This window comes from Caenorhabditis briggsae (genome assembly GCF_000004555.2).
Source record: "Caenorhabditis briggsae complete genome, chrX, whole genome shotgun sequence".
In the NCBI taxonomy this organism is placed as follows: Eukaryota; Metazoa; Nematoda; class Chromadorea; order Rhabditida; family Rhabditidae; genus Caenorhabditis; species Caenorhabditis briggsae.
In genome coordinates this window covers 10014561-10038604 of record NC_013491.2, presented here as the reverse complement: position 1 = coordinate 10038604, position 24044 = coordinate 10014561, and the positions used below count along the sequence as shown (strand labels likewise).

Genomic DNA, 24044 nt, shown 5'->3' with positions numbered 1-24044 from the left:
ATTGTCATTTCTAACCAGACATGTTCGTCATCCCAGCGGTCACGAGAGACAATGTGGAGAAGAACAACGGGGGGCGAGTAAAAAGAAGAATTGGGAGGCGAGGAGGAAAGGCGGGTCGGGCCGGGACACATTGAGTGTGTCTGTCGGGTTGACCCTTGCGATGCCGTTGCAACCGCTCAATGCAACACTGCTCTACTGATAACCTAGCCACGAAACATCTTCAGTTATCCCAACGCAATTTCTCACTTTTTCCCGCCAAAATTTTCTCGCTTGCAGTTTAGGACAGTCTGTCTGGGCAAACACGCGGCGGGCGGGAGGGGACCCCGTCGTTTGTTTTGCGTTTATTTTTTTGCCATTTTCCGTCACCAATTGTGTTCCTTTTAAATAAAAAATGAATCACCTTTTGGGCGGTTCTATGTCCCTTTTCTCCTTTTTTTGCAAACTGCCAACACAACTTTTATTATTCCACCTCGTCGTTTTTACTATCCTCTTGTTTTTCTGAACTATCATTTTTCAGCCATGTTCTGGTGGTGGGATGCTGAGTATTGGCTGCCACGTGGCGTCTCTTGGGCAGATATGTACAACAAAACGACGGAACCGGGTTTTATGTATCCACACTACTCACACTTATGGATGACAGTTCTTACCGGTATTTCACTTATTGTAAGTTTTTTTTCTATTTTTTTTCTAAAAACTTGCCGCTGAGTTCTAAACTATTCAAAACCTTGGAAAGTAAAAAATTATGAATTTCAGATCTATCGCCTCGTCTTTGAAAACTACGTCTTCGTTCCACTTGCCTATTTTCTCAGCAGAAAAAATCCACCAGAGACTCGACGTAAGTCCCAAGTTCATCACCCCAACAGTATCATTTTTCCAATGTACTCATTTTTCAGAAGGAGTACTTGATCGTGAGAAGAAGTACACTCGAATGGCGGAATGTGCAATGCGAGCTCTCTACTACACACTATCCTTCTGCTCCGGGTAAGTCTTCCAGTTTGAAAAATGCGGTGTTTCTCCGTTATCGCGTGATTTTTTGCCCTTTTTTAAAATGAAAATACATGCTCAAAGGTTGTTAGAACTATTATCAACCTAGACACTTGTTGACGGTTACAACGTTTTCATGGAAAATTTAGGGTAATTTTTTTTTAAACCGACAAATGAAGTAGTGGTTACACTAATGCAGTTTCAGAAATCATAACTACACTATTATTAATTGAGTTATCTTATCGGTTGTAAATTTTCTTTCAATCACAATAGAAGACACAAAAAAATTTAGAAAATGGTGTGATTTCAGATTGTACCTTGTGTCCAACGAGTCGCACTTCTATGACATCACAGAATGCTGGAGGAAATGGCCGTTCCACCCGATCCCAACCACCATCGCATGGTATTATTGGATTCAGGGAGGATTCTACATCTCGCTCGTCTTTGGGTGAGTGTTTATTTATTGGAGACGGTGTTGAAGGAGCTCTGACATAAACCGATTTTTTTCAGAATCCTCTTCCTCGATGCTAAACGAAGTGACTTCTGGCAAATGCTTGTCCACCATTTCATCACTTTGGCACTGGTTGGAATCTCATGGATCATGAACATGTCCCGCGTGGGTACTCTTATCTTGGTCAGCCACGACGCTGTTGATATCTTAATGTGAGTTGTTGAATTTCTAATAATTCCTTTGAAAAATCACTTTTCCAGCGATGTCGGGAAAATTTTGCGTTACGAGCAACTCGACACCGCCTTGGCTATCTGCTTTGCCGGAGTTCTCATCGTATGGGTTGCCACTCGCCTCGTCTACTACCCATTCTGGATCATTCGATCGGTTTGGTTCGACGCCCCGGCTTTGATTCAGGACGATTATGAGTGGTTGAACTTCAGCCAGCAACCACAGGCTCCACGATTCATCATGTTCCTTTTGACGGCTCTTCTAGTTCTTCACATCTTCTGGGCTTATATTCTCTTCAAGGTTAGTGAATGTGAAGTGGTTTTGATTAGATTAAAAACTAAAGACAAAGTAAAAAAGAAGGAAACCACAATCCACTGTTTGGTGAATTATTTTTTAGAAGTCAGAAATATTTTTGAAGTGGTCTTGGATGTCGGCTTGTAGCTGTTTGTCAGAAATTGGAGGGGTTGGGTATTTGACATACTTCGTCCAAAATTCTAGTCGGAACTTGCTCCAAAAACTGAATAGCGGGCCATAGTCAGATCCTGCTCGAAAATTGTCATATTACTAGGTTTGAAGCTTGACAGAGTTCATGATCCATTTCATCAGAAGTTATCAATTCACATTTGAAGAATATTTTCAGACATAGAAATCTATTTTCCAGACACAAACGGAAAATTTCGGCTCTTTTCTAGTTTAGAGGTCCCAAAAAAGAATAAAGGTCCCAAAAAAGAATAGAGGTCCCAAAAAAAATTAGAGGTCCCAAAAAAGTTTAGTGGTCCCAAGAAAAAATAGTGGTACAAAACTTAAAAATGCACAGATACCGGAATAATGTACTAAAATTTGAATTGTGTAAGAATTTAAAGTTTTGAGGTCTTATAGAAAAATAATTGTTGATGAGATATTTTATACTTCTAATAGGCTTAGGAATGCATATTTTCTGACAATTATCTAAGCCTGAGAAACAGCATAATCACGGAGTGATTACTGTATTGCCCAAATTTTCCTCATATGTAAATTGGGTTCATCGGCAAGATGCGAGAGAATTGGAGCTAAAATTGTTAGGAGTAGTCATGTCATCCTATAAGACCCTAAAACTCAAACTACTCGCACAGTTCAAATACTAGTACATTATTCCAACATCTGCGCGTTTTTCGTATTTTGGACCTCTATTTTTTCTTGGGACCTCTAAACTTTTTTGGGACCTCTAATTTTTTTGGGACCTCTATTTTATTTTTGGACCTCTAATTTGTTTTCGGACCTCTAAATTTTTTTGGGACCTCTAAACTAGAAAAGAGCCAAAATTTCCACTTTGTTGCACGTAGTCTCTTATTTGAAATAAAACCATTCAGACCAAGAAGTTTCGTTTGGAAATTTAGGCCTCGATGAAACATTTAGTAGTACTTGTTTAATATTTCATTTTAGTTTTTAAGTTTATTTTTAGTTTTTAAGGCTACTCTGACTTCTTAACTGGCTGAATAAACAGAAAATCCATTTTTGACAAACTGGAATGAAACAATTTTGTCATCCTTATCTAACTCTTCAATTATTTCAGATCGCATACGACACTGTCAAATACGGAGTGGTCGACGACGTCCGTGAAGACTTCGACGAGAACTCTGCTGTGAACCGTGAGAAAGCCAAGAATCAAGAAAAGAGCAAGGATGATTAGTTCATTAGGAAATTTCAATTGTTTTCATATTTATTCAAATCTACCTTCAACACAACCTCCTGACCCTCCCGAGAGATTCACATTCCGGAAAGTGCACTTAGTACATGTCTTAAATTGTTTAATTAGTTGTCATCTAAATTTTCTCATTTTCCTATTCTTTATTCTTTGCCGTTCTTAATATATTTTTTTCTGAAATCAACTCCCTAATTAAAAGCTTGTTTCCTCCCTCCTCCCCTTCCCACCTCATATTTGCTCAGATCGTTTACGCCCACTGTGGACCATTATTGTCTGAATCGAATAAGAACCAAAGTACCTAATCACCTAATCGCTATGAAACGGCGTGCCAAATGAGTGTTCCGTACTTCTTGCCTTTTTGTGTTTTTTTCGTTGATTTGCTTTTTTGAAGATAAAGTTTTTATAGAATTACTATTCTGCTCGTTTCAAATTATTTTCTTAGCGATTGACCACTGAAACTTAGAATAAACCTGAAAACAAAAATATGAGGTCATCAAAAAATATTTCGTAACTCGTCAATTACTGTTGTTTTCTAAAGAAATCTACAGATTTACTCGAAAACAACTTCAGATCTTTTACGTCTTTCCTGTTGTTGTCTGGGGTGAATTGTCTAATGAATTGGTCAATTTTTGATTATTTCTAGTATTTTTTAGTCTAGAATATACTGCTGATATTCCGAATTCAAGAGTTCGTGGGTTTTTTAGAAGACAAAACATTCAAATTGTGTCTGACTTATAACGATTAAAAAAAGACAATACAAAAGAAATGAGACTGTAATCAGGAAATTGTTGAAAATCAACTTTTCTATTTTTTGAGTCTTCTTCAAAACATTTTCAAATGTTTCCGGCTATAAGAAATTGTTGATTGTCATGGCCAAAAGTACCAAAACTAGTATCGTCGTAACCTGAAAGTTAGCTTCATTTTCAGGACTTATTCTCTCGTTTTTTTTATCGATTTACAATTTTTCAAAAAAGTCGAAAATAAAAATGTAAAACAATGTATGTAAAGTGTTCTGGTAATACCAATATCTCAAAACGTTCTCGTTAAATTTTTTAAACATATTCTCCTCTCATTCAAAACTACGATGCAAAAAATAACTGATTATTGAACACATACACCACTGAATTTTGGCCACGATTCTCTTCAAATTCTAATTTTGAATGAAATGTGAGAATACTGAAGTGTCAGATTTTATTTACATCATCACTTGTGCGAGTTATTTAATAAATTATTTTTTGCGAAACTGACCAATAACCGATTCTTTAATTTCAATGAATTACTTCTTTTCCAACTGTTATTGATTTCTGTGACAGGAACCTGCAATCTCGGTTGACCTGTACCTTCTCATCTTGTTAGAGAATCAAAGAAGTGATATTATCATTATCTCATTCGCCCGCAATTACCGGCATCCCTCTTTGAGCATTCTACTATTTGAGTGGACCTCTGATAGCTATTGGTCCTTATACTCGGGCGTTCAAATAATCTCACTATCAGTAAGACCAGTCTATTTCCTTATAAGAAGAAAGACGGAGTTAATCTAATCAGTCATGTTCACCTCGCCCAAGTTGTCTACATAGGAATAGTCCATCTTGTTGGCTAGCTAGCCATTCATTCCTTCTTCCTTCGATGTTCGTGCTTGTCTGGTATTCATCTCGTTCTTTCTACTTTCGTCTTATCCTCATTTACTAACTTGTCAGTTACCAGTCGAATCAGAGGGAGAGAATGCTGAAGCTAAAGTTGTAAAAGAAACAAACACAGCTTCTACGGCTACACTGAAAGATATGCGTTGTTTTGAAGTCACATCCGAATAAGGAAAAGAAGAGCGCCTCCTCCTTCTCTCCCTCACTCATCTTCTGGTTGCTGTTCAGGAAGATGCGAGAATGAATGCGACGCAACTAAATCGCCCCTTCATCTAGGTCACAGTTCTCAGGATCCCAGGCGTTTCGTATTTGAATATGCATATATATCACACTCATCTGTCGAAAATGCTTGTCTAGTTTGTCTGACAATTTCGTTTTTTTTTCATCTTCTTTTTGTCATTTGGTCATATCCTTCTCCCCGTTGTTTTAACGTTTTGACGAACAAAAAAAATAGTAAACGCGGAGAAAAAAAGAAAAATGAGAACTTTTCGGGTTATCCCTATACAACTTTTCACGCAGAAACTGGCTAAAGCTGAACATAGTTACATAGTCTTCCTCTTCTTTTTCAATGTTTCGAACATCGTCTTCTCTATTTGATTGACCTTGATGCATGGAGGTATCGAATTGAAACGGCGCCGCTCTTCATGCATTTTGAGAGAAGGCGCATTATTTACTTCCACTCCATTTCAATCAACTTTTTCTTCTCGTTTGCTGAAAAAAAAACGGAGAATCCTTCTTTTTTCGGGGCCAATTGCTCTAGTTTGCAAGACTTAACATAGAGAGAACAACATTTGCATCGTCATTTTTGGGTAGTACTAGAGTTTTTGAACAAAAATATGAAATATATAAAATTACATCATTTTTTCTGTTTTTTTTTCACTGGTGGGTTTTGCAATTTGAATCAAATTATAGCCACTTTCCACTCTTCACCCTCAATCCATTTTCTGTCTCTTGTCCTGGTTCACTAGTTTGGTCATTTTTCCGGGTTTGACGTTTTTTTCTGCCTCTCCTGTCTTCCTGTCATTCGCAGCAATTCAAAAAGTCATTATGGAGAATGTACCTTCATTAGAAATCTGATAAAATCTGATAGAGAAGCTTAATGATCATCTTTTGGCGATACTGATATCTTATCAAATGGGTGAACAGTGTTGGTTAGGTGTTTTGTTGATCAGCTTCATTTTCTGATTTCTCAATTTTCTAGAGAAAGATTTTTTGTTTTTTAGTAAAAACATTTCGAAAGAATTTTTGTATTTGAATACATTTTTTAGTTTAATATTTTCTCCAAATCAGTCAATTCTTGGTTCTTGTTTGGAAATCATTTTCAACAGAATCTAGTTTTCAGAGAATGATCAGAATTCTCTGGTTTCTAAAACACTCATACCTCTACGTTTTACATGTTTTACACCATCCGAAATGGGAAAAAAGAAATAGAAAAAGAAAGTAGCAACACATTAATAAACATTTCCTTTTCCTCCGATTTCCACACGCGTGTTCAAAACTAAAAGTGTGTAATTCGTCCTCTGAGAAAACGTTTTACTAGTCATAGTCACCATTTTCCGGAATTCTGTATGCTGAATCAGTTTTGTTGTCGATTTCTTGAATTTTACAAAAATTCACATTTTCTGGTCGGTAAAATTTAAATGGTTTTTTTTGAATGTATTCTTATCGACATTCTTTTCCAAAACCGCGTATTTGAAGAAAATCTTTGCAAAAAAAGTCAGTTTTTTTATGCTCAGTCCGGAAATTGGGGCGTCGAGAGATGTAATTTATGGCATCAAATCCGACTTTTCACTTTTTTCTTTTTCTTTTTCTTTTTTTTTTTTGAAAAACCACACTGTTTTTGACGAAAAATATATATATGCTTTTTCGTCTGCGCTCGAAAACTTGGGCAACACTTTTAGAATATTTTATAATGCCACCCGCAACAATAAATATTTTATGCATAAATTCTTGCCTAGTTTTCACGTTCCAAAGAAAAATGTTTAGAAATCCATCTGAGTCTTTTACTATTTTGCTTCATTTTCAATTTGCCAAAAAAGGAACACCGAGCATGACTGCGGGACCTTATGTGTAAACAAATTGGCCATTCTGAAATCTAGAGAAAAAGAAAATCTAGAATTTTTCTTTTGGCTCTCCTTGAGATATATGGTCAGAGTCAAAGAAAAAATGCAAAGGATGGAAACAGCAGAAGAAAAAAGACAGAAAGATGTTTTGGAAGGACCGAGTCAAATGAGGGGAACACACACAGAAAAAAGAAGTATTTGGTCGCCGTTGATCTAACTAGCATGAGCATCTAAGGCAAAGAGAGACAGAAGAAAAATTCCCTTTCCCACATCCATTTATTATCCGTGATCCGCTGAACTTTTCCTTTTTCTTTCATTTTTTTCTTCCAGTTTCTCTTTCATTTTCTTCCAAACCATTTATCCGTTTGCTTTTTTCTCTACTTTCCGCTTTGCCCCGTTCATCAAGCTGCTCTTCAAAAGTTCTGATTCACTTTCCTTCCACTGGTCCCTTGCGGGCGCCATCTGTCAGTTTTCTTGCTTTCTGTCACTTGTCAAGATATTTTCTTCATTTTCGATCATCATATAACGTTCTTGAACTTTCACTTCCGCTTCGTAAATTAACGGTTAATCTTTTGATTAGCCTCTTTCGAGACTTTCTAACCTATTTAATTTACAAGACTGCCTATTATTAACCTTCCCACTTTCTCTGACTAGGTGTTCTCCCGTAACAAAATCCCCCAAAACATTGTCCAGTTTAAAGACATTTACATAATCCGAAAAAGAGAACTGGCCACTAGGGAGTAGAGGGTGTTTGTTTGGTAAAACTGGATGAAACTGGTGAACTCCGATAAGAACTTCTATGAAATCTTGCCAAATACGTTTGTTAAGCTGATCAATGCTCAAAAAATATGATTTTTCAGCATGGGTGAAGCCGATGAAACACAGTTCGGGTTCTCTTGGTTTCGGCCGAAAAGTCTCCAAGTCTTATCGAATTTCATTCCGTTCATGATCATTCTATCAAGTAATGCACTTTTACAAGGAGCAATTGTCAATGGATTAGTGTCTGTTTCGATTAGTTCCATTGAGAAAAGGTGAGTGTTTTGCGTGACGGTTTTATGACAAGACTTCATGTTTTCATGACACATTTTCAGATTCAAACTTACCTCAACACAAAGTGGAATCTTCGCCGCAACATATGACGTATTTGTTACAATCATGCTCATCCCACTTGCACTTTACGCAACGAAAGGTGAGATTCTATAATTTGTTTAACCCATACCAGCAACGGACCTGGTTTTTCTAAATTTCCAAAGCCGGGTTCAGTAATTTTTCCGTCTTTTCAAAAACATTTCAAGGTCAGTTAAAAAATAAGCAAACTTTCTGTCAAAAAAGCTCGTCATGAACGGAGCTGCATGAAAATCATTTTCTTAAAAAAACATTAATGAAATTTCAATCTTCTTTCAAATGTGGAGCGGGCCGACCTCTGATTTTTCGAGTATTGTTTGAACTTATTCATTTTTTCAGTGAACAAGGTGAAATGCATCGGACTTGGCATGATGATTGTCGGCATTGGAAGTATTCTGGTTATCATTCCGGAATATACAGCTGGACCATATTCCGTTGGTGAAGCGAGAAAAGATGTTTGTGTCACTGGCGGACCAGACAAGAAATGCTCCGAAGGAAGTAGCGATTCTTTTTCTGCACACCGGTAGGAATCTTGCCAATTTTTCAGCACCAGATTGTATTTTTTTAGTGAGCTTCTTCTCCTCCTCCTCTCTCAAGCGTTTGTTGGTATTGGAGCCAGTCCACTATTCACTTATGGTATTACCTGTTTGGATGAATTCGATTCACACAAGCGAACAGGAAGAAATCTAGGTGGGTTTTTGTGCCTGATTCAGCCGACAATTTATCTCTCCAGCTCTCTACATGATCGCCTCAACTGTCGGACCTGCTCTCGCATTTGTTGGATGTGGATTCATGCTGCGGTTGTGGGGAGATTGGAGAACTTCGCCCGCAGAGTGAGACCTTGATACAAAAAAATAAAATGCATAAATAATTCAGCATGGGAATCGATGGTGCAGCAGATCCTCGGTTCATTGGGATGTGGTGGATTGGTTTTGTTCTGTGTGGAGTTATTGCACTTTTCACTGCTTTCCCATTGCTCATGTTTCCGAAGAGGCTCAAGGGTAGGTGATTTGAAGCATTCCAAATGAAAAATTAGTTTTGAGAAACTAGTATATATGCTTAAAGCTCTTAAAACTCAAAAAAAATCCGGGACATTCCGTCACAAGACGTTTAGCAACTGCTACATTTCGCATTGTTCTGAAATTCAAAAAGTTTTGAACTTTTATTTGAAACAACATTTTTGAAAGCTCTGAAAATATAATTTTAGTTCGAAACCTACTCATTTGCCTGCATTATCATTGTGGCGAAATGTTTATAAAGAACAAGTCCCAGAGCCGAAAATCTTGACATATCGCCGAATCAATACCCACTGAAAACCCAATTTTCAGACACCGGTCTTCGAAAAGCTAACGACGTCCACCGGACCGATGCTTCACTTGACAAGGATTTTTCTGACCACAAATATGAATTCTTCAAAATCATTCTTGTGAGTCAACTGATCCTAAACTTGTGACCCTAATCGAATTTCCAGATGCTTCTTAAAAACAAAACTTGCATGTGTGTCATCCTCATGCAAACTATTGAAGCTATGCTTATGAATGGATACATCACTTTCATCCCAAAACTTCTTGAAACTCTTCTTGGATTCTCATCAGGAAACGCTAGTTTAATCACAGGTACTGACAATTTGCGAGTAATTCAAACACTGAAAATATTTTTCAGGAGGAGTAGTTGTTCCAGTCGGTATTGTCGCTAGCTACATCGGTGGAAGAATTGCTAAAGTATTCGAAAATCGCTTTAAACCATCAATGTATTTTGTAATGACGTTTGGAATATTGGCTGCCGGATGCAGTAGCTGCCTTTTGATCCGATGTGAATCCTTGAACGTTTTTGGAGTGAATGTTCCTTCTGCAGAGTGAGCTTTTAAAGTTTTCGGTCAGTATAATTTTTTTTGTTTTCAGCCTTCCAAAGTTTGGAGCTCTAGAGACATGCAGCGAAAACTGTCACTGTGATCCTTTCTTCAATCCAGTGTGCTCCGAAGAGAGCAAGCTCACTTTCCTTTCCCCATGTCATGCTGGATGTGCAGATTCACCGGTAATCAGTCAGTACGCTTGACTTGTGTATAATTTTTTGTTCAGGACATAAAGTTTGGAGCTCAAAACTGGACGAATTGTGGATGCTCAAAGAACACGATTGTCAAGAAGGGATACTGTGACGCTTCCTGTCAGAAACAGATCTATCAATTCATAATCATGTTCATCGCTCTCTCCTTCTGCATTTTCATCACTGCACCAGTTTTGCAAAGTTCTTCCCTTCGAGTTGTGAATCACAAGCATCGAGACCATTTCACATGTTTTGGATGGTTGTGGATGAGAATTCTCGGAAGTATTCCTGGAGCAATTGTTTTTGGATACATCATTGATGTCAATTGTATGTATTGGCAAAAAGATTGTGTCTCACAAAAGTGTCAATACTATAATGCGTCCAATTTGGGATGGGCTTTCTTTATCTTCAGTGAGTTCCAAAAGCAAAAATTCCTCCTTCAAACCGAAACCGTTCAGCTATCGCCGTCAAGCTGACCGGGGGTGTGTTACTGTTTATGGCCGCCTACTTCTACAAAGAATCCGACAAACCAAGTGGCAAAGAATCGTGCCGCACATTAGACACCGACGCTTCCGAATCAGTGAAGATGTCGTATGAAAAGGTGCAACTGTGAAGAAAAGAAACATATCTACTAAATAACCGTGTGAATGTTCAGAATCTGCCAACCGGATTGTCACCCCAAACTATGGTGTACTAGTTGTTGTGTCGTGGTGTGTCTTCTACTTCTTCTTCAGTTATTCAATGTGTTCCTTATCTTCAGTTCACGGGATTTTTTCTCAAAAACTCTTTCAAAACTCGTCTTTAATTAATCGGGTTCTAAATTTTTAAAAATTTCCTGAAATTATACATTGTACTTTTTTTCCTTTCCAGTCATCTCGTTTTTTTTTGTATTGTGATATTTTTTGAACATATTTTTTATTTCTTCAAGAAACTCTTGGTTTATTTCTTTTAATTTATTTCGAAATAAAATTTCAACAAATGATTCCAATCTCTCAGTCCGATTTTGTACCGATTTTGACATTTCCATCAATTCATAATTGATTTTGACTTACGCAACCCCAATAATGATGTGAAGCCGGTTTTGAAATATCTTTCTTGTCGGGAACAATTCCGAAATCCCAAGCAGATTAGATATGATGACATAATTTTTCCCCGATTTCCCATTCCTATCAATAGAATCGTTTTGCAGCTGGATGTATTATTGCAGTTTTGTCCAAATTCTTTCTGATAAATAGCTAAATGACATGCAAATCTGAACATTCGCATGACAAAACTGGTTCAATATGTTTACTACGTTGCTATTAGCTTATTCTGCCGTCCTTATTTAGTTGTCTGATGAGTCTTAGTTTAGTTAACAGATGAGATTAATTCAAGAATCCGAAAAACGGAAAGTGTCAAATCGTATGCTGATTTTCACGTATAAAACACCGGCAAAAAGTTTACCAATCACACCCATTTTTAGTTTAAAATGACCAACTTCTGTTGTCTGAAAAATATGCCGTAAAACCAGTTATAGAAGGGTACCTTTAAAAACTTCGTACCTTTTTTCTTTGGTTTCTGTCGAAAATATAAAAAAGTTGTAGAAGTATAAATTGTTTATTTTAATATGAAAAGTTTTTTGTCAGTTGGCACGTTTTCTCTATTTTGCATAAGAAATGAAATAATTCTGCTGAAACTTGTTAGTAGCATATTATTGTGGGGCCATTCTGATACAGGTTTCACGGCAACTTCTATAGATGAAACTGACATTTTCGAGGCTACTAAACAAAAATACAAGTTGAATTTCGTCTTTAAAGGTGAGGGGACATGAAAAAAATATGTTCTCGAAATTCCGTTCAAAGATGCCCCTCGAGGAGTTGAACTTGTGAGGGCGATGATTGAGGGTGCGGCGCCGCTACCGACTGAGCCACGCGGGCAAAGAGAAAGCGCACGCCCGATTGCATACATAAAGGCGAGGACGATAGCTGTACGCAGAGTGACATTAAGCGTTGTACACCGTGACGGTAGAATGCATACTCTAGCTACAAAAAAACTACGGAAAATCTCCTGTCCCCCCACCTTTAAAGACTTTTTTGAAAAAAATCATCCAAACGACGTACACAGCTTAAAATCAACCAAGTCCCCAAAACTTCCTGAAATAACAATTTTGAAAAAATCAGGCTCTTTTTTTTACAACTCATGGTCTATTTTTGTTCAGTTGATCGGAATTTTTTCAGTCTTTTTTAACTAAATCTACTATATTTTTAGACAACCAAAGTTTCAAATGAAATGAAATGAGTCAAATGAAATCAGAGGCCATATTCATGAACATTTTTATTGGAAAATCCTTTTCCCTCAGAAAATCAACTGAGAAGATGTGAAAATTGGAGGAAAATAGTTTTCTTTTTGGAAAATCCTTATATTTTCATGAAATAAGTGTGCCAACTTCGATATATGTTTATAGTTGGTTTCTGATTTTTTTGATTCTATAAAAGTTGTATTTTGAATGGATAGAGCTGGGAATTTTTGAATACTTTCACCAAATATGAGCAATTTTCAGTTCATAGTTTTTGAGAACATTTAGTTCAAAAGTCATTTTCTGACCCTGAGAGTCGGAAAACCGTTTAATTGATGTTCAGTACATTTTCACGCTATCATTTTCCTTTGGGAAAATAATTCAGTTGATTTTCAGAGGGAAAATGGTTTTCCAAGGAAAATGTTTATGAATATGGCCTCAAAGTGAAAAGTGAAAAGTGTACGGTACGATCTGCATTTTGAGCTGAATTTTTTCGAATTATATTATAGATATCAAAACTCTACTATTTACAAAAATGTTTAGCGAGTTAATGATTAAAAATGTATCCGTTGACAAAAACTTGATATCTTTCATGGGAATCAAGATCATTGAGCTGAAAGTGGAACGACTTGTCTAGCACCGTTCTCACAGTAATTAAATTTTTTGCCAATACAGTATTATTTATGAGATCATTTTTTCTGTCTTATTCTACATCTGATATTTTTAATATTGCAAAAACTGTACTTGCTTGCCTCTCTCTTAATATTTTACGTAGTTTGTGATTGTCATCACCTCGTATTTTCTGTCAGCATAGTGTCAACACTACGGTTCATTCTAATGTCACACCTGTAGCGTCGTAAATCGCTAAAGTTGTCGCCAGCATCGACCACACATATCCGTATCGTGATATCACTTCCATTCGGTTTCTTTTCAGCCAACAATTATCACTCAAGACACAAGAAATATTGCAAAGACAACCGTTTCATATGTTGTGTCTTATGTTAGGATAGTGAAAATTATCTTCACGTCCACAATTTACAGTTATTATAAATATATATACTTTTTTCTATATCCGAATAGACAACCATTTCCTTTTTGTTTCTTTTTTCAATTTCCCTGTTTTTGTTTCTCTACAGTAATCCGGTGGCTAATTAGATTTCCGCTCATTGGAACGATACCAGATTAGTCACCCATGGCGATTTTTTTGTTTCCGGCGGTCGTTCGTTTCATTTTCCTCTCGCCCTTGAGATCCGAAAGAGTTTCATTTCAATTTCCCTTCTCCTATTTTGTATTTTGTCCCATTCAGTTACTGTGGAATGCTACAACTACACAATCTGCAAATTAAGCTTTTTCACCTTCTGCATGACATAAACGAACATTTTACCTACATACAATTATTACACATTTTGGTTGGATTAGAATATTACACAGCAATCTCGACGAAGATCTAATTGTGGCGAAAGTTAATTTCAAGAAGAATAAGCTTAATAGACCACTTTAACTGTGTTGACACAGTCCAAGGTTGAATTGAATTTTGTGCAAAGGTCATTTGCCAACCAAGAAAGTTGTTTAGTATCGGCTAGTGGTCACAGTTTGTATTGGATCAAATTCAGCGATAAAAAATAGAAGATAGAAAACGAAAACATCTGTTCAAGACAATCTCATTCAACATGATCTATCTACTCTTATCAGGTACGCTGATGTTGGTTCAAGATGCGATTTTCCAAAGTTAACGTGACAGATCGCTGAATATGATTTGATTTGATTCAGTCTCCCATGTGAGAAGTTTTGTAGGAAAGTTTTGTAGGAATGAAGAGAAGAATGAACGTCACCACCCGAGTGTCCAGCAAATTATCACTGACGTTTTAACAATAGGTTTTCATTCTTTTTCTCAGCGTGATTTATTGAACACCAACCATTTCGAATACTGGAATATACAGTTTGCTGAATTAGAAGTCTCAACTTGAAACATCAAACCCAGACGTCATTCCGTCGCGTTCAAAGATTTTATTATCCACACTTTCTCTTGGATCCTTTTTCCCAAATTACTAGGATACCCTCAGTCACTTTTCTTCAGTGTGTGAAATTTGAATTTGAATTTCACAGTTTCGAAAATTTCGAAATACAGGAATGCAACAACAGCTGCATAAATTCTTAAGGGTGGTCTGCTGCTAGCTAACTTAAATTCCAATCTATGATTCACTAGGAGAGGAACTGACTGATGTCACTCATCACTTATGTGATTCATCTCTATATCCCAAGCCGTCGAACCCTTTTTCCCTTTTCTCCTCCTCTCTTACTAATTCCTCTCATCAGCTTGCAACGTTCGAGAAAAAACCAGGCGGTGAAAGTGAAGAGTAGAACACTATTGTCGAAGAAATAAAGAAAAGGTGAAGCCTGCTACTATTTCTCACCTCCTCCTATAGAAACCGCGCCTCTTTTTTTCTCGCTTCCGTTGTGACCCATTCCCAGAAACTGCACAGTATGCTGATGATTTGTCAAAAATCGAGGGCAAGAAGTGAGTCATTTGACAAACCACTTTGAACCGACTCATTTCATAACCTCCCGATAACTCACTCACCTGCGCGTCCCAGCAGCTGTCTTCTCCCATCATTCACAGTATGTCCCACTGTCTTCTTCTTCTACTTCTTCTTCTTTTTTTTACGTATACATCTCGGCCACACCCATAAAAGCGCAGCATACTGTAGAAGACACCACTTCGTCGTCATATGTAAATGCAGTGCCCTCTTCCCATTTTCCATTCTGCTGCTTCTTTTCATCATCACAGTTCCCCGACCAGTTATTATTTGGAAGGAGGGGAGAATCCTGACAGAGTGTCTAGAAGTTTAGAACTGCATGTCGTTACTTTTTTTGTATTTCGGCATTCTAGGAGTTGGGATTTCTCAGTTTCTCTATTTTCATCTCGGGGACTGGTGAGGTCTAGAATATTGGAAAATCTGGTTACTGTAGAAATGCATTCTGTATAGTCTTCATTTACCCATATTACCCTAGGCCCTTTACAAAGTAACATCAACCTTTTTAGCCCAGATTTTAATAGAATTTTCAGGATAGGTTGAGAATATCTATTACTGCTCGTGTTACACCACGACCATCAACTTTCAGTAATAATTTCTCGGTTCCTGTAATAGGTATCAAAAAATGTTGCACTAACAAAATATTCTTGATATTATTATAAAAAATTTGTTAGTTTACATCTTTTTCATATCATTTTTAGAAATCGAGAAACTTTGGCTGAAACCTGACAGTCAAGATGCAACTCCATTTTACAGTAGTCTCTATTTGAGTTAGTCTATAACCTGACTGCAGAAAAAAAAAACAAGACATTTATCTCTGTTTACCTTTTTAGTTGATTCGATTAACACCTTGTTCTCGTTAGTCTGGCAATTAAAATCCAGTGTTTTCCTGCACAGTCTCCCGTTCGTTAACCTCTATCATCATCTTTCTCTTCCCTCCCATCCCTATTCCAAACTATTGGCATGTCACGTCGCCTTGCAGTTTCCCTGGCTGCAGAAGCTTCTGCAAGTTTTGAAACAATAAAAATAGACGAACCGTTTCTTTATTGATAGTGTCCACAGTGTTTTGTCTTGCAACCTCTGCTTCATATCACACCCATTTTTGGCCAAATTTTTGCCCACCCGAGACAACAATAAACTTTTTTTGTGCCCCTTGTCAATCTTGTCACTTATCATTATGATGATTATCAATAACTTGTTTTTTTTCATATAGAAGCCTTCACAAACAATGGTGCTCAGGATACGGTACATTGCAGTTTTACTGCTGATTCTTGTCCTTCTGGACTTTGCCTTCGCGAATGAAAAGTGAGTTTGACCTCTTCTCGAAATAAACTCTGTCTCAAGAAACACTTTCTGTCTCCAAAATATAAAACAACTGTAGATAAAGAGAAGGGTTTATGAGTCGATGGAATGGAAAAGAGACGCTTCCGTTTGCCTTAAAAAGCCTAAATTTTTACGAGCGGCACTCATGAAATTGCCCCATCTCATCCTCTTCTTCTTCTCGTCCTGTGTCCGTGTCTTGATCATCAAAAAACGGTTGTAAAATGGTGTAGTTTTGTAGATTCTTGGTGAGGAAAGGCGGCCGACTGGATCGACTGCACAAGCGAACGTTACATGACTGGAAGAACGCAGTCCATAAACATCGGCATCGACGACACAGGTACAGTATGACTTTTTTGAATTAGAAGGGGATAGGAAAGAAGGAAGTGAATTAAGAGATCACGCATGACTTATGGTTTCTATCAATCAAAGGGTAGTATATATGTATCTAGGCCATTTTATAATTACTTTAGGAATTTTCAATAAGTTTTCCTTTTCATTCTTCGCATCCAGTAAAAAAGTTTTGGGATATGTCATCTCGAAAAACCCGATTTTGACCCAGAAGATTGTTTTGAAGCATCACTTGACCCACAACCCAAAGTTATACTACTACCATTTATCATTGTGTTTGCTCTCTGAGATGAGACCCCTCAAAACTACATCCAAGAAATTGTCAAGAGACTTCATGATGTTGAATCTATACATTTTTGTTCTTCTAGACACAAAAGAAGACGTCACTACAGAGATGGCGGATTCCGAGTTGACAACATCCTTGCCCAAATGGACTCTTTCGTCCGCCCTCGCTTCGGACGATCCATTGGCTATGTCGAGTGGAGGAATCATGGCTACACAGGAATTGACGTGACATAGAGGAGACCAAAATTTGACAAAGGAGCGTCAAAGTTCAACAAATGTTTGTGAATATGAGTATAGAGAGCAGCCTTCCATATCCCCAATGACTTATCCCTCTTCTTTCGTTTCACAGCTTTATCAATCACTTTACAACCAAAACTCGTCCATTCCCTTTCTCTCTCACCCCACCCACGCTTTTGGCTCTTTTTGACTTTACTATTTATAGTGACCCTCGAGGGCCACACAGTTTCATTTTCATATTGGCCCTCTCTTCTGTGCAAGACTTCCTTCCCTTTAATCCCAAATTTTCTAACTCACCCCTCTATTTATTCATTTCATTCTTCATCCTTCTTCAATTTTTTCCATTTTACCATCAACCCAATACACTGTGTTCTGGTTCCCCTTTTAATCCCACTTTTACCCATTACTCAAATGAATGAAGTCTTGTGCTTTTTACTCATTTTTGGTATGGATATCTCTCTTAACACGTCATTTGGGAGGACCTATGGGGCACATAAAACAAACCCGGGTTGATGATGTGGGTCTGTTTTTTTTTATGATTTAGAAGATAAAAAAACTAGAAGAGAAGGAGATAAAAAATGCGGAGCCAGAAAGATGTTTACAAGTGCATTAGAAAATGAATTGGTCCTTTTAGTAGGCTCACCCACCGGGCTCAAATTTTGAAACCATATTTTTCAATTTTTTTCGAAATTAATCCAATTTATGACCTTGTTTTTTGTCTAGGTTCTGACGCATTTATGGTCCTGAAAATATATAGAAAAATGACATTTCTGGCTAAAAATGGCTCATCTGAAATTTAAATTTTGCTCACAACAAAAGTTTTCGAACACTTTTGCAAAAATTTTTCAACAAAAGATTTTGCAAAGTCCGTGAAAAAAAGGGTTCTCTAAGTGTCAACTTTATCAATTGTCGCATTTCTTGTAGAAGATTTCAATTAGTGGTCAACTGATACAAAACGCTTTTGATGATTTCAAATACCGTAAACACGCTGAAAGAACGGGACCTATACTTACACTTTGAGCTCGATTATCTCAATTTCTGGAGATATTATGGTAAAAATTTTATCAGTTGGCCAAATTTTGTTAACTCTTACCGAAATCAGGATAATTGAACTAGAAGTTCAAGAATATTGTGACCTTTTATTAGACTGTTTCCGGTAACTTTGTCAATCAAATTTTTTTTTGAATACCGCGTAAACAACCGAGATCAATTTCGTCAGTTTATGCCAAATCAGCTCTTCTATTAAACACTTCAGAGTAAAACAAAACTCGTTTTTCGGAAAATGTTTATTGAAACCTAAATAAGTTACTTTCGTGAGCGACCTAATATTAAAATTAAGCAGCAGAAGACTACCATTTTTGCATTCCTATCAAAGATCATGATTCGTCATTTTTCAAACTGTTGTTGTTTCAATTTCCAACTCCAACAAAACAAAACTTGACTCAACTCCTACCGAAATTTATAATGCAGACATATGTTCTCTTCCTAACTTTTATTTCTGATGATGACTGATCTCTCTGAAAAAAGCAATATCATTGAATTATTTGTGTTCTCTTGTTGAAACATGAAAACATAGAGCTTGTTCTTCTCTGTCTGGACATGATGTTTTGGAGGAACAAGAAAAGTCTAGGTTCCAGTCTCATCGCTTTTCTCTCAACTTGTCACAATATGAAACTGATTCTTGAGGGGGCCATTGTCCTTTCTCTCCTTCAAACTTTGATAAATGAACACTCTTTTGAAAACAAGAGGGGTTTTGAATCTGAAGAAAAAAAAACAAGTATCTCGAAAAACCCCCAACCGATATAATTGATGAAGCGGGTAAGAGAGAGAGAGAGAGGATCTAAAGTTTGTTGGTTTTACGAGCCATCAGCTCCAGTTAAGTTCCCAACCGAAAGTTTCGCACTCTTATATGTCCTCCAATTCTGTTGGAGTGCTTTTTCAGATTTTTATTCTGTTCCACCAATCTTTTTTAAAGGTATTCCCCTATCAGTCCACCCACAATAGTCCACCCACAAATCGGACACCCACACTCTTTGACTTTCTGCATTTGGTCTCAAGAATAAACGATTAGCGACTAGAGTTTTTCGAAAAAAAAGAAGATGCAAAACTGTGACGAGGTGTCCTCTGACGTGTCCTCATAGTAATAAAATGTTTCCGCGTTTTACCTTCGTGGGTTTTTGTGAATGAATTAATCATGATCGAACCTCAGAAATATTTTTTCCGGAAAATGTAACTAGTTTGCACGTTAAGATTTCTATCATGTTCCGCCTGGGGAAGTTTCTTTGAGATTTGGGCCCACTCGTGTACATTTACAAAACGAAGATTTATAGGAAAAAAAGATTGGGTGGGGAATATCGAAAAAGTGCAAAAATGCGCATAGATCTGTATATAAGATAGCAGTGAAACTTTGGTGAAACCAAACAAAACAACAACACTTTGTTTCAAATTTTGAGCCACAGACTTCGTGAGGAAGGTCCGAAACACGAAAATGTGTGGTTGTTACTTTTTTGTTCCCTTTTTTGCTCGACGAATTTTCTAGAAAAATATAGTCAAGTTCGAATAGATGGGAGACGTTTTCAGTGGGAACAATTAAACACGTTTTTAACCGAAAAACATAATTCTGCTTTCTGAAAGATTTTAATTTTTTGATCCATTGTTCTTTGTGTCAAATTTTGATTGATAGGATGATTTTTCAAATTCATAGAAAATTCGATTTTATTAACATGTTGACCCTATTTGAACCTCCATCGAACACCCACTTTTTCCTGATGCTTCCATTTTTGTGCTTTCTCTTTTGCTCGACAATGAATTCTTGTCCCCTCGCTTCTTCTCCGCTCTCCGATGCGTCATCGCCGCCAAAAAATGGGCGTGGCTTGGAGAAAGTTTCGGCCCCAGAACACCTGCGCTTGACTTCTCCATTTCTTGTCAGAGTCAAGCTCCCTTTCCTCCTCCTATTTTTGGGAGCTTACCAGGATTCTTCCATTGACATCACTTTGTTTTTCTCGAATATTCTTTCATTTCAAAATTTGAGAAAACTCATCAAAACGTTTCGGAAATAGTAATAAGATGTAGCTCGCGGCTATTTACCCTCCTCCAACCCTTCTCATCCGAATCGTAACGCCCACTAATAATACGCGCTCGTTGCAGGTATAAAAGACTGCGTTTGGACGCTTGTCTCACTTTTTCCAGTTTCATACTGAATCATGACTAAATTCTCTGCATTGGTTCTTATTTTGGTCATCTTCGTCGCTGCCAGCTTTGCCCAACCGTATGATGATGTCAGGTGAGTTACATTTTTGTAAAAACGATGTAATTATAAAATTTCATGGTTTTTAGTGCGGAGAAGCGCGCCATGCGCAACGCCTTGGTTCGTTTCGGAAGAGCAAGTGGAGGAATGAGAAATGCTCTTGTTCGATTTGGAAAGAGATCCGCTATGGATGAGGAGGACTTTTCTCCAGAGAGCTCGCTTCAAGGAAAACGAAACGGAGCTCCTCAACCATTCGGTAGGTATCTAAAATTCATTTTGATTTCGCTTCGCCGCCTACGGCTTCACGTGTCGTGATTTTGATTTTGCTTTGCAGTTCGATTCGGCCGGTCCGGTCAAATCGATCACATGCACGACATTTTGTCGACTCTTCAGAAGCTTCAGTACGCCGGCAACAAGTAATGACTGACGACGATCGCAATCTTCTCGAACAGTTGCTAAGGCGAATTCATCAACTCTAATTTGTCTCATCTTTCTTTCCCCCATCCCCAAAATTTCTCTCTCGTTTTCTTTCTTTTTATGACTGTCTAGTTTTTTGATTGGTGTCGCTTAAAACTCCGAAAGGAAATTAATCCTCAGATCTCCTCTCTCTTGGTGTATCTATCAAAACACGAACAACTTTTTCTGATATTCTATGCTCTCTCTATGAACAATAAAGGCGTTGTTAATTAAACTCTTGTCTTCCGACTTTGTAGGGTATCAGAAGACAAATTTATTGAATCAGTGGTTTCACTATACATACAAAAAGATCTTTCATTCCACAAGCGGTGTGTAGAGCAAAGGATTGATCATAGCGTGCTTCGCATCAAATAGAGGAATCTTGGTGTAGATATCACGGGAGATATACTTAAAATGGTCGTAAAGATGTCTATTGAACAAGCCAATTCTGCAAAAAGGTCGAGTAGTACACATCATTTCTCCAAAAAAAAACTCCACTCACTTCCCACCAACCAATCCTGACAGGAAATTGAGATAACCTCTACGGATGGCTCTTGGCTCCACGATGCAATTCCAAAGGACGTAACCAGTTGTAATAGCGTAGAGAACAATTTCAGCATTTTTTATTTTTGGCAGGTATCCTCGTTCCATGAGATCAAAATACACCGTCTGAAATAGGAGATTATTTTTGATGCAGATCATAGTTTAGCCAAGGTTTGTTTCCATGACTTTCCCGCCTCGGCACTTTTAAAAATTCCACCTCTGCGGAACAGAAGAATTCACACTTCCCATTGTCTCGAAAGTGTTTATTTTTGTTTCTATGCACACCTAGTTCTAAAAAAAGCCTACCTCTATGGCCTTCCAAAGACAATACATGGCAATACTGACGGTTGGGTAGAAAGCCATTGCTATGGATGCCAATCCAGCAGAGAATATATTGTTTAACATGGGAGGAGTTTCTGGTAGTCGGTTCAAGGAGCAGCGGGAGACCTGTATAAATCTTAGAACGTCTACTTTTGCAAATTTAAAAATGCTCACGTTGAAGATGAAAGGTAAAAATCCTGCAAACAATGGCAATTGCATATTCTGCTTTGAGATTAATAGATTGACTAAGTTCAATGGATTCTTAAAAATGGTCCTGAAGTTCCGCATCACTGTCAAAGCAGAACTGGCTGTTAACCCAACAGAGAAGTTTTTCAGAAAACTCTGAAATTAGGTTTCTATTTTTTCAAATTCTGAATTTTGAATTGGTCACCTCTGTGGAATGACTGACACATGAATGAGGATGCTGACATAGTTCTGTTTTCTCGTAATCGTTTCTTAACTTTTCCAAGAAAGACCGGAAATTGGCTGGAATCTTCTTCTCGTTTATCACATTATCCGACACATTTATCTTCAGAGCTGCACTGCAAAACAATTAAATGTTGACCAAAGGTTTAAAGCTTTTGTTCTTCCCGGAAATTCTTTGATTTATTGCCTATCTTTTAGTTAGAGATGAATTATGCCGTAAGGAATTCTCAAGTGTCCTACTCCGATTTCAATATTCGGAAGAGCAAACTAAAGATAAAAAAATGGGGAATTGTGCCGCAGGGGCAAAGTTCGTTTGCAGAATTTTCAATAACACCCACTTCATGAATCCGTTAAAAGATTTGGGAAGTCTTCCGCGGCTTTGAAGATACGTGAAAAGCATTAGTCCGATTCCAAAAGGGACACATTCTCCATATTTGTACATTTTCGCGTATCCGTGATTGGCCAGATGGCGATACCATGTTTCAGAAGCCTGGAAATCTTACATGGAAATGAAAAAAGTTTTTAAACTCACTAAATTGGTTAAATACAAAGCTAGAGCTGGCCTCCTTGTCTTTTTCTCCACCATTATCGCTATTGCAGAAGCTAGTATGCTTGAAAATAGCCCCATTGTCACAGGAGTGAAAAACCCTAGCCAGTGTCTTAAAAACTATTATTATTTGAAGAATACACAACTTCTTACCTGAATTTGCATAAAAGAATTAAGAAGAAGCACATATTAGTCACCAGGAAAAGTGAACTTTGGCATACGTCGATTCCAAATTTTTTCCAGTTAATTTTATCTAGTCTTCCGCGTTTTGCAACAACATTTGTGATCTAAAATATAATTTATTTCGAATATTGGTTTGAAATATTTACCAGATAGAAAGATGCATAAGTTTTGAGAGAGAAATACAATCCGGTTGGTAGGGCGTCCTGAAATATTTGAGTTTAGTTTTTTGAATTTATTGTTTTTAGAAGTTAACAAGGGAAGCTCAGCACTTTTTGAGCCCAGCTTTCGCTTAAAACTTCAGGATAGGTTAGCCTATCTAGACAGTTCTAAGAAATGTTATATCCATTTCTTTTGTCAGACATTTTCTGAAATAATATGTTTCAATTTTCGAATTTTTCTCACCTTTTTTATTTATTAGGAAGTTTAAAAAGTTTGAGAAACTGTTTGACAACGATTATTTTGGTACTGAATCTGATATAATTCTAAATATTTCAGAAATATCTAGATATTCTCAACCTATACTGATAGTTCCATCGAAACCTGGGTTTTCCAGTTGTTGAGGTCCCTATACGATTTTTAAAACTCACCCATACTGCACCATAACAGTTTGGATTCCACGTATGAATTGTTTCATAGCAGCTCGCTGTTAATACGGGCTGCCCCAGAGCATAGGCTAGTTTTGAGAGAGCGCCCATCTTTAATGGAGTAGTAAACGTATGACTGAAATGAATGATGTGATCAGCACAGTTTTCGTTTCTTATCAGAAATGATTTATGGAATTATCAGACGGAGACTGTTTTTTTTTTTGCTTATTAACTTTTGATGGCTGTTCATTCAGCTGATCGAGATGGAAACGGAAATTTGAACGGACAAAAACTCGAGAAATGTATGAGAGAACTTCATCAAATGGCTGTTCAAAGAAATAAAATGAGAGATCATGCCATAATCAGACCACATACCCTAAAAAAAGAGATCGCAACAATTTTATTGTATTTTGGAGAATGCTAGTGATAAAAATAAATGGCCAAAGAACGGTAAGGTGTGAAAAAGCTTTTCAACAAGCATACACATAGAAACCAAACCGACGCAGAAACTTAAACA

At 37.3% G+C, this 24044-nt stretch overlaps 4 protein-coding genes across 4 annotated transcripts; 3 read left to right on the top strand and 1 right to left on the bottom strand.

Moving 5' to 3' along the window:
* Window positions 1–519: 519 nt before the first annotated feature.
* Cbr-hyl-2 lies at window positions 520–3332 on the top strand (the record flags this gene model as incomplete). Its single annotated transcript, XM_002644533.2, has 7 exons — window positions 520–663; window positions 754–835; window positions 894–981; window positions 1295–1432; window positions 1495–1647; window positions 1696–1963; window positions 3216–3332. 7 exons carry the CDS (start codon window positions 520–522, stop codon window positions 3330–3332), a joined length of 990 nt encoding a protein of 329 aa, XP_002644579.2.
* A 4579-nt stretch (window positions 3333–7911) lies between these two features.
* Window positions 7912–11023, top strand: CBG14523 (the record flags this gene model as incomplete). Its single annotated transcript, XM_045239637.1, has 13 exons — window positions 7912–8081; window positions 8142–8239; window positions 8515–8698; window positions 8744–8865; window positions 8909–9008; window positions 9052–9176; window positions 9504–9601; window positions 9647–9791; window positions 9838–10030; window positions 10077–10209; window positions 10254–10629; window positions 10677–10819; window positions 10916–11023. 13 exons carry the CDS (start codon window positions 7912–7914, stop codon window positions 11021–11023), a joined length of 1995 nt encoding a protein of 664 aa, XP_045095437.1.
* A 9400-nt stretch (window positions 11024–20423) lies between these two features.
* Window positions 20424–20887, top strand: Cbr-flp-11 (the record flags this gene model as incomplete). The annotated part of the gene is made up of 3 exons (XM_002644531.1): window positions 20424–20503; window positions 20557–20723; window positions 20802–20887. The coding sequence occupies 3 exons, from the start codon at window positions 20424–20426 to the stop codon at window positions 20885–20887; spliced, it is 333 nt and encodes a 110-aa protein (XP_002644577.1).
* A 351-nt stretch (window positions 20888–21238) lies between these two features.
* CBG14519 lies at window positions 21239–23638 on the bottom strand (the record flags this gene model as incomplete). The annotated part of the gene is made up of 10 exons (XM_002644530.1): window positions 21239–21371; window positions 21426–21592; window positions 21773–21913; window positions 21962–22129; window positions 22179–22329; window positions 22552–22703; window positions 22746–22872; window positions 22914–23047; window positions 23090–23146; window positions 23531–23638. 10 exons carry the CDS (start codon window positions 23636–23638, stop codon window positions 21239–21241), a joined length of 1338 nt encoding a protein of 445 aa, XP_002644576.1.
* Window positions 23639–24044: the final 406 nt, after the last annotated feature.